The 13348-nt window shown below is 47.9% G+C and overlaps 2 protein-coding genes across 3 annotated transcripts in view; one reads left to right on the top strand and one right to left on the bottom strand.

Moving 5' to 3' along the window:
• The window catches only part of COL23A1 (collagen type XXIII alpha 1 chain), a 184680-nt gene that overhangs the window by 169599 nt on the left and 1733 nt on the right, over positions 1-13348 (top strand). Inside the window, exons 12-25 of the mRNA XM_040603911.1 lie at positions 83-145; positions 1553-1597; positions 2129-2207; positions 3769-3822; positions 4598-4642; positions 5153-5242; positions 5603-5674; positions 6457-6498; positions 7350-7376; positions 7811-7882; positions 7974-8027; positions 8295-8321; positions 8819-8872; positions 9525-9611. Coding sequence (XP_040459845.1) covers positions 83-145; positions 1553-1597; positions 2129-2207; positions 3769-3822; positions 4598-4642; positions 5153-5242; positions 5603-5674; positions 6457-6498; positions 7350-7376; positions 7811-7882; positions 7974-8027; positions 8295-8321; positions 8819-8872; positions 9525-9611 — 811 coding nt within the window. The remainder of the gene's footprint in view (positions 1-82; positions 146-1552; positions 1598-2128; positions 2208-3768; positions 3823-4597; positions 4643-5152; positions 5243-5602; positions 5675-6456; positions 6499-7349; positions 7377-7810; positions 7883-7973; positions 8028-8294; positions 8322-8818; positions 8873-9524; positions 9612-13348) is intronic.
• The window catches only part of HNRNPAB (heterogeneous nuclear ribonucleoprotein A/B), a 30182-nt gene continuing 29393 nt past the window's right edge, over positions 12560-13348 (bottom strand). For both annotated transcript variants that reach the window (XM_040603915.1, XM_040603920.1), the window contains one exon: positions 12560-13002. The gene's annotated coding sequence lies outside the window, so the exon portion shown is untranslated. The remainder of the gene's footprint in view (positions 13003-13348) is intronic.

Here is a 13348-nt window from a genome sequence, read left to right as displayed (position 1 = left end):
GATAAATCAAGAAAATTGTAACCTGAAGAAATCTGTTCTCCAGCCTACCCGTATAGCATTTGTCGAAATGTCCTCTTTTCAGGGAGAAAAAGGCAGCGCGGGACCCAAGGGAGAGAACGGCACAGATGGCTTGCCAGGACCCAAGGTAAATAAAAGTCCATTAGCCGGGGAGCTGGGCACGGCTCTGCTGAGGCACAGCGTTTCAGCTGAGTAGGTGTTTTAGGTCTTCGCCTTCTAAAAGGCTTGCAAGACGCCCAAACTGGAACAAAACAGGGGGGTGTTAAGTAGCGTTTTACCTCTTCCTGGTGATGTAGCCAAAGCTGGATTCAAGCAGAGATCAGTATAAGCGTTTTTAAAATAGTCTCTTTGCATGTTTTTCATTGAGTTGCCTCTCTTTCCCCCAAAAGAGCTAAACCTCTGATCCCATGTTGACCCAATGTATTGATGGCTGCAGTATCGCTTCAAAGCCCAGAGCACTTCATGTGTCTCCCTGTTCTACCGACCTTCACCGCTGCCAAGAAACGCAGTGAGAGAGTCTCGATCCGTGCAGTGGTGATGGGGAGACCCGGACAGCGTTTGTAGGCTGTTATTTTCCCCTTCAGCTGCTTCTTATTTAGTAGGTTTTGGGTCCAGTCGTGTTTTCTGTATCAGTCGTGGCTCCTTGTTGGGCCAGACACTGCATGTCACGAAGAAACATGGGCTAAGGTGACCCTGAGCCATTTTTCTTCTAAAACCATAGCAGCAGTGCTGGTTTCTTCCCCCTGGGATCTGCTGAACTGACTTTTCCTATGGAGAGTCTTAGCAATTATACCACTCCCTTTATTTTCTGGAGGGATTTAATTTGGCCAGCAAATGGATTTCCATGGGTATGGCAAAAGGTACTCTTTTTTTTTTTTATTTATTTATTATTATTTTATTTATTTATTTTAAATCCTGAACTGAACCTCAGGTCACTGCTGTGAGAGCGCTACAGCTCTGCAAAACATCCCAACTTAAAAAAAAAAAAAAAACCACCAGAACCGAGAAAAAAAAATGGGAAAAACAAAGGGGTGAAAAAGGGGAAAGGAAGAAGGGAGGGGGAAAGGAAAAATTTGGCACAGCCCTTTTCTTTAAATTTGCCCTTGAAAATGGTTTAAACGTGTCGGCTGAAGCTTTCCACACGCAAAATTCAGCCTAAAGCAAAGAGCCATGTGAAACTTCAGCACAAAGAGCCAGAGCTTGGCACGCGTGGAGCAGCCAGCGGAGCCGGAGCACGGCACGGCACATCGCCGCTACGGGTGGCTCAGCCCCGCGTGGGCCACGCTGCTCCCTCTGCAACGAGACGTTTTCTTCCTGTGTCAACTATCTCACACCAATGTTATTTTTTGCAAAATACATTTTCTCTGAAGTCAAATAATTTTTTTTTCTAGGAGAAGCAGTTCCTTTTTAGTGCCATACTTTTTCTTAATCTAAAACATACCTTGGCATCTCATGCAGTTACAGTATTTTTTAAGATAAATAGCCTGTATTTCCCTTGGTCTCTTTGAACCAAAAATATGATTTTGATTTTCAGGGTGAACCTGGTGAGAAGGGAGGAGTTGGCTCCATTGGACCCCGGGTATGGATGTTCAGGGTTTTGCTTTTTCAGTTCGGAGTCGCGTATTTGCCTCGACCTGAGCTGTTCCCCACAACTTATCCCTGCTTTATACCTGGCTGAACCGCTCTGGGACCAGTTCAGTGCTAGAAAATCGAGATGGTGCATATTTAAACAAACGATTATGTAGGTACTGAGTGCTGCCGCAGCAGAGAGCTCTGGGAAATGCAGTCAAGTCCAATTTTCTTATCGAGATGACCATCCTGTGACCCTTTGGGGTTTTGGGGGGGGGGGGGGGGGGGATTGGCAAGAGGTAAGCCGTGAGTAGGGGGAATCAAGTGAGGATTTCTGTGCACTTCTCCGTCCTCCAACTTCAAGCCCTTGTGAGGTTTGGTTGGATGATAATTACAGCTGTCAGACTAGGAATTGATTACATTGATAGTATTTGTAAGGTGATAATCCCCAGACCCTGAGTGTCTGGTCTTTGCTTTCATACCACCTGCTTCTGTCTCACATGCTGCAAAAAACCTAAATAGGATTCATCCCTGGTTGCAGGGTCCCCCCCGGCCTGAAAGGGGAACAGGGTGACACCGTAGTGATCGACTACGACGGCCGAATCCTGGATGCGCTGAAGGTCAGTCCCGTGCCAAGGCCACGCCGGTTCCTGTGGGTGAACGGGAGGGGACTGAAAAACTGCCGAGCTCTGCCACAGTGACACTGTGGCACCGTGTCTGTGCCTGTCCTGCTTCTCCTTCCTGAGACCTCAGCCTCAGCACGGAGCTGGCCAGGAGGGAAGAGCTTATTGCATTTGGGAGCTGAGGATATTTCGGAAGTACCAGCAAAAACGGTGGCAAAACTGGAGGCTGTGAACCCAGGCTGGGTACCGGGCTCGTGGGACCGAGCTGTGGGGTGCGAGATAATATTCTACAGGTGAAAGCAACCTGACGTAGCCTGTGATATACAAAAAACACCTGATGCAATGTGTGAGCAGCCCAATTACTTTAAAAAAAAAAAAAAAAACAAAAAAAAAAACAACCCACACACAAAAAAAAAAACACCTGCCAGCTGTGGGGTGTTATTCCCAGGGCATGGTGCAGAGCTGTGGGTGTATCCACAAGCAGCGGTCAGGATGCAGGAGGAAGGGAAATGGTGCCCGAGCCCTATCCTGACTAAGCAGCACCCTGCCATTTTCATCAAGATGAAAGAAGCAGACTAGAATAAATACTTAATTACAGACATATTTGAGAACTATTCTAATTGTTTTATAACAGGCTGCAGGGATACACAAAGTGATGGTAATTACCGCTTGCCAGATATCTGCATGGCGTGCAGCTTCGTGAGTGGAGTGTGTGGAGTGCAGTGGGTGGAGAGGCTCCAGCAGATGTCTGGAGACTTGTCTGCTGGGCCTGGACCCTCTCCCGTGTCCTGCATGTGGAGATGGCTGAGGGGCACGCTGCTGAGCCTCGCTAGTTTTGCCCTTTTCCTGCTTTCCGTGTTTGCCCACTCACCTGTCTCGTGGACAGAGCTTTGGAAAGGCTTCCAGCGTGGTTAAATGTAACAGTGTTTGAGTATGCAGTCATAGAAAAAGGTGCTTGAGGATTTGATGCTGTTTTGTTTTTCAGCTGAGCAAGACCGTGAGTTTTGCTGTTAGAGATAATTGGCAAGTTGCAAAATATTTCTTCATCCCAGGGCAGTTCCTGGGCTCTGCACCCAGCAGTGCCCAAGAAAAACAGCTTATTTAAGTGTGCAAGGTTTTCCTGCTCTTAGTGCTCACCTTCGTTTCCCCTTTTTAATTGCATTTCCCCGGCTGGTTGTTACTGCTTTCAGTAGGATGCTTCTCCCCGTTCTGCCCAGGTCAGCTGGCTGGAGGGGGGAGAATGCCAAGAGAGGCCACTGGATCTGGGGCCACACCTCCAGCTGAAGGCACCTTGCCTCTTAGCACATACCGCTGCACCTGTACACCCAGCTAGCTCCAGTCGTGTTTTCTTCTGCATGAACATCACCTGTGCCGCAGGGGCCCTCGGGTCACTTTGTGCCAGCTGAGCTCATCATGGTGTTTGGGCAGCCCCGGTGACACAAGTGCCTGTTCTAGGACGTGGTTGGGAGCTGCTCCCAGCGCATCCCCAGCAGCACAAGGATAGTGTGCCGTGTTCCCGTTGGACATGCTCATACCCGTTTTGTTTGCTGTGTTTCAGGGCTCACCGGGTCCCCCAGGGCCACCGGGCCCCCAAGGTGCTCCAGGTCCCAAGGTGAGTCCAACCTCTGCCGTGCCAGATGGTGTTCTTAGTGGTCCTTAGTGGCTCCCCACGTAGCAAGTGTCTCCCAAGCCAGAGCAAGGCAGGCAGCGCTGCCTGCAGAACTTGAGGCTATGCATGGTAAAGGAAATCTTCCTCTGGCTGAAAAAGGAGTTTTCATCCAAAAGCCAAAGTTTTGTTGACCTGTGTCTGGTCTCAAGCTTCTTCCAGAGGATGCCGTCCCAGAAATGAATCCACTCCCAATCCTACACCTGCCAGGTGAAATCCTGGCCCCCTCTGAGACTTCCTCGTTGCACACGGTGGGAAGCAGAAGTAAATGGGAGCAGCAGCTGTGAGGAGGGGCCGGCAGTGCCACAGGCTGTGCCCAGCCACCCTCTGTGCGCTGCTTCCTGCGCCAGCGCTGTGTCCGAGCGGGACCGCGCTGTCCCCCCGCTTCACAAGTAACCCACTAACCTACAGGCAGCTCTAGTTTCTTTAAAAGAAGAACTTAATTTACAGAAAAGCATTTATTGGAAGAACAGGATGGGACAGGATTTCGGTGCCTCTTGAGCTCTTCATGTCATCCAAATTCAGATGACAAATTTGGATGAGCTGGTGATGCCAGCACATCACTGAAACCTCCTTGCTGCTGCTCCTGAACCTGGCAATGGCAAATCCATAACCACAGTTGTTGATACATGTGAATAACGTATTTCCTTGCGCAATGCTTTCCCGAGGTGATTTCCTGATTTAATTTACCACGGGCTCCCCTTTCTTTGTGTCGCTTCAGGGAGAGCTGGGCTTGCCGGGTCCCCCTGGACTGGATGGTGAGAAGGTGCGTGGGGCATGGCTGGATCAAGCAAGAACTTGCAGGAGACGAGTTAAAAAAGAGTTTACTGTGTGTCTGTGAGAGCTGTCGCTGTGAAAATCAAATCTCAGCCTGCCAGGCGCAAGGCTGAGACTTGATGTGATGTAATGTTCAGCTGCATCTCCTTGAATTAATCACCCTTTGCCTATGGCCCCGTGCTCAGCTATGAGCGTGCAGATGCTGCTCACTGCTACATCTGCCAAGCTAAAGGGGCTCCTTTTACGAGTGGTTCATCAGACACTGTCTCATATTCTATTGTAAACCTTCCCAACCCTAAATGGCTGCAATCCCTCCTACAGCCCAGCCAAATTCTGCTGTGCCCACAAAATTGGTGTGTGTAAATTTTAATGTTAAAACATGTTTTCATGAGCTCATGCTGCAATATGAAGAGCAGCAGCAGAAAAACAGAAATGGCTGTTGCGGGGTAGGGAGAGACACAGTTTTCTCTTAAGCAAATGGTTTTCTGTAAACTTCCAGGGTCCAAAAGGAGCGAAAGGTGACCAGGGCAGCGCAGGGATCGCAGGACAGAAAGGAGAGACAGGAGAAATGGGCTTAGCGGGTCCGCCGGTACGTCCCTCTTTGTGTCCTGCATGTCAGCTGCTTGGTTCTTCAATGTAATAATTTCTGCAAATGCTCAGAATATGGCCAGGTCTGCTGATGTAAGCAATGGCCTGTCCCTACGGCATTACTGGGGAGCCGAAGGATGTGGGAGCTTTGAATTTTCTTTACTAATGATGATGATGATAACGGCTTATGCAGGTGATCTATCCTGGTAGCAAGGAGGAGAAAAATTTTTCTCAAAGTTCCCTGGGGATGAACATGAGCTTTGCTTGTGCCAAGGCTGGAGTTTAGAGGAACACCAACATATTGTTCTCTTTTGCTTTCCTGGAAGATGCACCACATCAGTGTTACGTCTCTGTCTTTTAGGGAGCAGAAGGGCCAAAAGGAGATAAAGGAGAAAAAGGAGACACCGGGTCACCGTGTTTGCAGAATAATCACGTAAGATCTTGGCAACATAAAGCCTCTTCCACAGTGTGGGGTCAGGTGAAGTCAGGGCGTGCAGGCTCGGAGCCTCCAGTCCCGTACCCATCGGCGTAGCAGAGGGGAGCAAAACCCAACTGTTTGCTACAAGAACTTTCAGATGCATCTAAATGGGATTTGTTCGTTAGGGAAGAACACGCTGCGTGCTCAGCACTACTGAGTTATTTTAGATTTCGCATTGATGGTGGAGATACTGGATGCTGCTTTTATAATTGTGTTTTGTTCTAAAAACATATTGGGCTCCTTGCAGTTTTATAGGATTTCTACATCCTTTTTTCCTTATTCATGCCTTTTGCTTGGGAAGGAAAAAAAAGTTACGGGTTTTAATAGTTTTTGACTGAGAGCTCTAACTTTATTCTGGAGGGGGTTGTTGTTGTTTCTTTGGGGGGGGCTGTATTTGGGTTTTAGTTTGGGGTTTTTTTATCAGAAAGGCTGGTTTCCTCTGGTCTGTGCGGAAGACTGTGTCATCTTCCATTACATTCATTTTGCAGCTGGCAAATACACAGAGCAGCATGGGCCATGCCGCTCATTTCGGAGGCTAGCCTGCTTCATGTGCTGAAGATTAATTTATTTATAAATGTTACAAGCAACTCATTGATTAGCAGATATTTTGATTAAAGCTATTGAATCAGAGGGCATTAAATCATGATTCTGGGCCATGTGAGCTTTTTTTTTCATTCTCAAACTGTCTTCTCCCTGTGCCCAGCCCTGTTAATGTGCCGTTTAATTCCCTTGTGCAGATCATACCTGAGCCTGGACCCCCTGGATTACCCGGCCCTATGGTAGGACTGTGGAAAGCAGCTCGTGCAACTGAGCATTGCTGTGGATTTGTTATTGCATGGGATTAGTTAAGGCTGAGGGTGGTTTGCTCTGTTTAATTGTTGTGTGAATCTAGGGAAGAGCTACAGGGTTGTGTGCTGTCTTTGGAGAGGTGGAAGCAACTGATTTAGGAGAGTACATCAGCATTTGTGGCACATTTTGCAAATAACCAAGTTGTTCCTTGGGACAGGGAAAAGATAAAACCTTGTGGGATGGGAAAACCTGCTCCCCATCACGATGGTCCCTGTATTCCCATAAATTTGCCCAAGTCAGAAAGTTTTTTGCCATCAGCTGCAGTGGGAGAGGATGCAGGTGGTGACGAACACAGAGAGAATTTTTTTTATGCAGATATCTACCACGCTCCAAAAGGCTTGAGGAGCTGTCAAAGGCATCGGGAAGGTCAGGATGCCTCCCCTGTGTCCAAGATGTACCTTGGAGAGACCATGCTTCAAATCCAGGCAGCTTTTGTACTTGGGAAGTGTCCCCAGCCCTGTCCAGGCTTGGAGGGCCACTGTGGCAGGGTGCTGCCCTCCGGAGCTTGCTGTCACTTGCTTCAGCAAAGCTTTTGCATGGCTCCCGCTCCCCAAAGCTCATGTTACAGAGCTTTATTGTTGCATGTTACGCAAAGTGGTCCTTTTCCGTTCCTCCTCCCCCTGATTTGACGTCGAAGAACCAAATAAACTGCCACCTGTCTTGAAAAGAAATATTTGGCCATTGTCACCCATAATTTGAGGAAGAAATAGTTTAGGAAGCAAACTTTGGGGTTTGTTTTTAAATTCTGGTTTTTTCAAATGCACCATTGTGTTTCCTGCAGGGTCCTCCAGGAATCCAGGGGCCTAAAGTAAGTCAATAAATTAAATGTCACCCACTGTTTCCTGCCTGCCAGTGCATTATTTACAGGCTCACAAAGGCCTGTCAGCTCCAGGGACTGATTTTGTTGTCACTGTTTGTGACAACACATCCCTTGGTTGCGCTGTTCAGCAGTTGGCGTTTTGGAAAACAAGCTGGTTTTCCTTCCAAACATATTGAAGATCTTAAACCCTCCTCCAGCAGAGTCCTGACAGCCGGCAGCACATGCCAGCCAGGGTTTCCAAACCTGCAGGCTTAAACCTGTATTTTCAACTGTTTTCTTATATGATTCGGTCAAGAGAAAACGTTACCAGCAGTGTGGGTATAAGCATCCCAGAAACGTGGTAGGAGGCGGTAGATGCGTGGGGTGGCTCTCCTGGGCAGAGCTGCCAGGTCTTCGTGGTTGATACCGTTTCGTTTATGCAGGGCTTGGATGGTGCAAAGGGAGAAAAAGGTGACAGCGGTGAGAAAGGGGACCACGGTGACACAGGACCTGCTGTGAGTTGTCTTCCCATATCTCGTTTCTGGCTGTTGACAGAAACCTGCCTTACAGCAACCACGCCAATGCCTTATTTCTTTTTTCTTTAAGGGTCTCCCGGGAGCTCCAGGGCTCATCGGTTTACCCGGTACCAAAGGAGAGAAGGTAAATCATTGGTGTGGGAAAGGAGTGGTGACTTTGTGGTGTTATCCTAAAATAGGGGCTGTAAAATCCTGCTATGGTGGGTCCAGACAGAACTGCCGAGCTGGGCTCGTACTGGCACTATCCCGACGCGTGGTCAGGAGCTGCCCTTGAACCCCAGGGGCTGCTGGGCAAGCCCATGCTGTCCCTACTGTATTTCACCAACTGGTAGTAAGTTTGCAACACCAAACTCAACACGGCACATCTTAATTTTTATTTTTACAACTGCAGGGAAAGCCAGGGGAGCCAGGATTGGACGTGAGTATGGAAAACATTAACTGTGATATGTAGAAGCACGAACAACACGCATGTAAAGGCCATCAAATTGCTTGAGATTGTCGGAAAAATATGTATCTAACACTGCATAGACTACCTTCCCTTAAACACGATGCCTATGGAATGATGTCTACAGGAAAGGGTTTAATTCAGGCCAGTTGCCAAACTGCTTCCACTGCACAGCAGTAACTGCTCAGCTAAAGATGCTGCGGGGGGGTCCTTTTCCCATTGAGAATAGTTGGATTCGGTGAAAGGAAAATCTCCAATAGCTGTAATGATACTGGGGTATGGTAAGGCACTAGCCTTCCCAAGAAACTGCTGACATACCAAGTCAACAGGAAGAAAATGTCATAATCTTCACCATGGGAGGATGGGTTGATCCCTGGAGATTGCTCGTGTTGAACTGAGATGTCAGGATGTTTGCACACTAAACTTACCATCTTTTTTTCCCTCCGCCACCTTAAAAATTGTTATGATAGGGTTTCCCGGGTCTCAGAGGAGAGAAAGGAGAGAGAAGTGAAAGAGGCGAGAAGGTAAGTGGCTTACGGCTCCGGAGAAGCCCACGGGGGCAGGACAGGCCCCTCTTTCCAGCAGGCAGGATGCTGGCCCTGGGTGCTGGTTCCCTCCCCAGCCTGGCAGTGCTCCTCAGGTCGCTGCTGTGTAAGGCCTTTTCTGTAGCACAAGTATTTGCGCGGTCCCGGTGTAGGGCAGGACGTGCAGTTAATTCCTACCCACTTGAATTAACTCAAGCGTGCAGTTAACTCCACCAGTGCAACCACTGTGGGGGAACGGAGCAGGCTGACAGGTCCAGGTTGCCAAGAATTGCTCGTTTTGGTTTATAGACCTTGGAAATGGATCCAAGCCAAAGGGTTTGTTACAGGGATCCTTAAATAAAGGGGTGCCCGGCTGAGCGCAGCGGCTGGAAGCTGGTGATCCCAGTCAGACACCGACCTGGTTTCTAGCAGAAAGCAGTCATTTAGTCGTTGTGCTATAAAATTACCTATTTAAAAAAATCTCCACCCGGCTTTAACTGAAGATTCTCACAGTGATTTACTCACTCAGCTGAGGTTACACTAGCGCAAGTGTCCCTACGCTGGGTGAGGTGTGCGACTCTGCAAGTGCTGTGCGACTTAAAGCCGAGGTGCTTCCCCTCTTGTTCCTGATACTTTCCTGTTGTGCCAACAGGGTGAGCGAGGATTACCGGGGAGAAAAGGAGCCAAAGGGCAGAAGGGGGAACCAGGCCCTCCGGGACTGGATCAGCCTTGTCCTGTGGTATGTCTTTTATTTCACTCACCCTAAACGTGCGTTGCCAGGACTGACGGGGAGACGCAGCTTTGCAGCCAGGGAAGAGGAGGGAGGACTTGGTAGTTCTTTATTTTGCAGTAAATCAGAGCAGATGGTTATTGTTTTCTCACTTTTCTTAATGGTTTGTTTTATCTGCACTGCTGGAAGTTCACTACTCGCTGCAAGGGCTCCCACGCTGGCCAGATGGGAGCAAGCCATAGCAGTAAAAATAAAGAATCTTTGTGTAGAGACCTTCTTATTGTAGTCAGGAACAATGGGCTTCGGTAAGGCTCTTAGGAGACAGCGTGCCCTGGTCAACCTGCCGGCCTGGCTTCTGGGTACACTTGCAATGGGGGAGTAACTCCACGCCGTGGATGGGAGGCAGTTTGAGAACAGGGTCGGCTCCATCCCCTCACCCAGCGAGGGCCGAGCCTGGCTCCGGCTCTCCCGTGTGGGGAAGCGGGTTGGAGCTGATGGCGTCTTAGTCCAGCCAAAGATCCGTGAGGGATGAGCTGGAGCTCCCCAGGCTGTCAACAAGTGCCACTGGGAGAAGAGACCTCCCCGTGTTTCTCGGCCTGAGAGCAGCTCACAGCTCAGGTTGGTCCCTTCCCAGACAAGGTCGCGGGCCCCCGCCGTGCCACGGGTCCACAGAGAGGCTTTCCAGGAAAGCTCCTGGGTGTTTTGAGCCTGAGAAAGGTGGATCTCCCAAGTCCAGTTCCAGAACCTCTCACTCCTTTGAAAGGGCCCAGGAAATTAAAAAAAAACAAAACAAAAAAACCCTACACTGGTTTACATGAAGTGATGTGGCCTGGTAAGATTTACCTCCCTTTCGTTACTATTTTTCATGTAACGACTAACACCAGAGAGATCCTCTCCCTAAAATGCTTTGAGGCTGCAGGAAGAAAAGAGTGAGTTGTATCAACTACTGAAATGTAGTTGTTAGACCTTAGTTCCGAGGCACCTAGCCAGTAGTGCCAGGTACCTGCCCCAAAAACCCATTTCTTGGCTGAATTGTCTTTTTCTCACCCCGCCAGCACAGCTGTGGCAACCAAAGCTGTTGCGTAGCTCTGCCACACCAGCAAAAAGCTCCCTCAGTCAATATGCTTTATTTTGCTTAGAGACTGAATGTGACCTACAGTTAATTTTTTCGTTTCTGACGGATCACCTTTCCTCCCTCAACATATTGGATGATTTAGCCTTCATCTTTTTCGCTGCGCCGTTACAAGCATGAAGCTCTGGTTTGTGTGTAGAAGATCTTCCCCAGATGACAGACTCTGTGTCTGTGAATTCCCCACCATAAAACCACTCTGCTGACTTGCCATGTCATCAGAAATGGAGGTGTAAAGTTCTGGAGCCATCCTCCTCTTCTGCTAAAATGAGTAACTCCCGTGCCCTTTATCATTCTCACCAAGCAGTTATTTTTTCGAACAGGGAGATGGTAGCGTTGCAGGCAGCCAAAGGGACCCAGGTGTACCAGGCCTGGATGGGGTGAGCGTGCCCTGCCCTTTGGTACGGTATCTGCTCGCTTCCTTTCTCGCATGGCTTGTGTGTGCTTCTGCTGTGGCCAAGCCCTGTCTTGAGCAGCAAACCCCTCCAGGATTCCCAGAAGGACGCAAAGCAGCAGAGCTGAAACAAGATGTTTCACTCTGGCGTTCAGGGAAGGATGCCAATGTGTTGTGCCTTCTTCCTCCCAGTAAAATGACTTTAGATAAGGAGTGTAAGCAATGGGAGATCACATCACGTGGGGGATGCTTCCCGCTGTGTGGTATCAGATGCTAAAGTTAGTTCTGGTTTCTCTCAGCACCTACGGCCCAGTTAGGCTCCCCTCGTGCCTGTGCTGCAGCCCTGTGTCTCCAGGGTTTTGAAAAGCTTTTCTGAAAAACACTCTGCAGAGCAGAGGTCAGCGGCACTCGGCAGCCGAAGGGCATCTGCTGCGTCAGCACGCAGCGCTGCCCCGCCGCGCGGGTTGAAGTCCAGCAGTTACACAGGAAGGTTCGTGCTCTGCTCCCCGAAAGGGCTCTGCACAACTAGTTAAGGGTTCGTTGTTTTATTTTCTTTTTTTTTTAGCCATAGAAAATGCTGCATGGTAGATGATTTGCAGTTGTCTTCATAGGAACAAAAGGGCAGTAAGCTGTCTCTCTTTCAAAAAGTTAAATTACTTTCGTATGTGTCAAAGAAACCAATTGCTAGCAGCAGGCCCACTACAGCTCTTCCTATTTACTCATCAGAGATGCTACATTTACCAAGTATCTCCCATCTTAACTATATAGAAGACACGAGTCCTATCTGTATTGAAGGCGTTGTAAACGGCAGTAGGTGATTCTCCAATATGTAACTGCTGCCCGACTAGTTAGTAAAGCACTTGCACATCTTCCTGCTTACAGATGTGAGGGTAAGTTGCATGTTGGTTGGGAGTGTTGCTTTTGTTCTCCACCCCACCACGCAGTGGAGGCTTGCTGGGTTCTTGGCAATGGCTTTCAGTCCAGAAGCATGAGCATGAGCCTTACATGCAGGTTGCAAAGCTCTTTTTAAGTTTGTAAAGTAATTTTGGAATCGCTCGAGTGAAACACAGTAGAAAGACACAGAATTTTATGGTGGCCAAAATAATTATTTTTAAGTGCGCAGGAAGAAAAAAAAAAAAAAAGCCCAGGGCAGACATCAACCCTGTGCCCATCGGGGTTAGGATGTGCTTCGACAGCAGGTCAGGATCTTTCTAGGTCAAACATCTGCTCTGCACCTTGTCCCCTTTACCCTTCAGCCCCAGACAACTCATGCAAATGTGCAAGCTGCACTTTTTTTTTAATGAATACTTATGGACCAAAATATTGACTGGTATCAGCAGAAAAATATGTATGTTTTCTAACTAATGTTATAAGGAAGCACGTGGAAATAACTTGACCTGTTACACTATGAGTAGCTGGACAGGGTAACCTTACTTCACTGCATCTGTTTTATTGGGCATAGGCTATTTTACATATAAAATCAATACAGAATACAAAAAACGTGATGACTGACATATACAGTAAAAAGTGTAAAAATTCATTTTTGACCTGTTTTTGCACTAGCAGCCATCTCCGCTGCGTAGGCATCCTCCTGGCTTCCCACCCCTAGTTACTCTGGAGGTGGCTCTGCAGGGTCAGTGCATGTGTGCTCTCTGTAGCTCCACATGCAGAAATTCATGCAATCAGAGATCCAAGAGCCTTAAAAAAAATCCAGCATGGGAAAAGGCAGCTGAAGTCAGCTATTTCTTCTAAAGTATCTTGAAAGAGTTGGTCATACATAGTCCATTCCTCTTCTAAGGGGCTCCTTCCTTTTCAGCGTGTTCCTCCTGGTAAGTAAGCTCTTCTGGCTTTCTGATTTCTGTATGTGTTTCTTGTATCTCCATCAGAAAAAGACAAATATTTTCACTCCCTTTGCATAGCCCATAACTCATCCTATTTCATTCAGTTCAGCAACTCCAGGTTTCTTAAAGAAACTAAGTACTGCAGGACCGAATTTAACACAATTATGTTAGCATCCGGGAAGAAAAAAAAAAAAAAATTACATCACCGTCCACCAAACTGAAAAGCACACATTAACAAAAAAATACACTTCTGCCTCATGCTTTCCATATATATATCTGATTGCAAAAACCACTACCTTATAAAGCAGATTATGAAGCTAACTAAACTGTGGTTCCATATTTTTATATTTATTCACATCTTTTTTGTTTAAAAGAAAAAGGA

This window comes from Falco naumanni, chromosome 8, assembly GCF_017639655.2.
Source record: "Falco naumanni isolate bFalNau1 chromosome 8, bFalNau1.pat, whole genome shotgun sequence".
Lineage (NCBI taxonomy): Eukaryota > Metazoa > Chordata > Aves > Falconiformes > Falconidae > Falco > Falco naumanni.
This window is presented reverse-complemented; position numbering and strand designations above follow the sequence as displayed.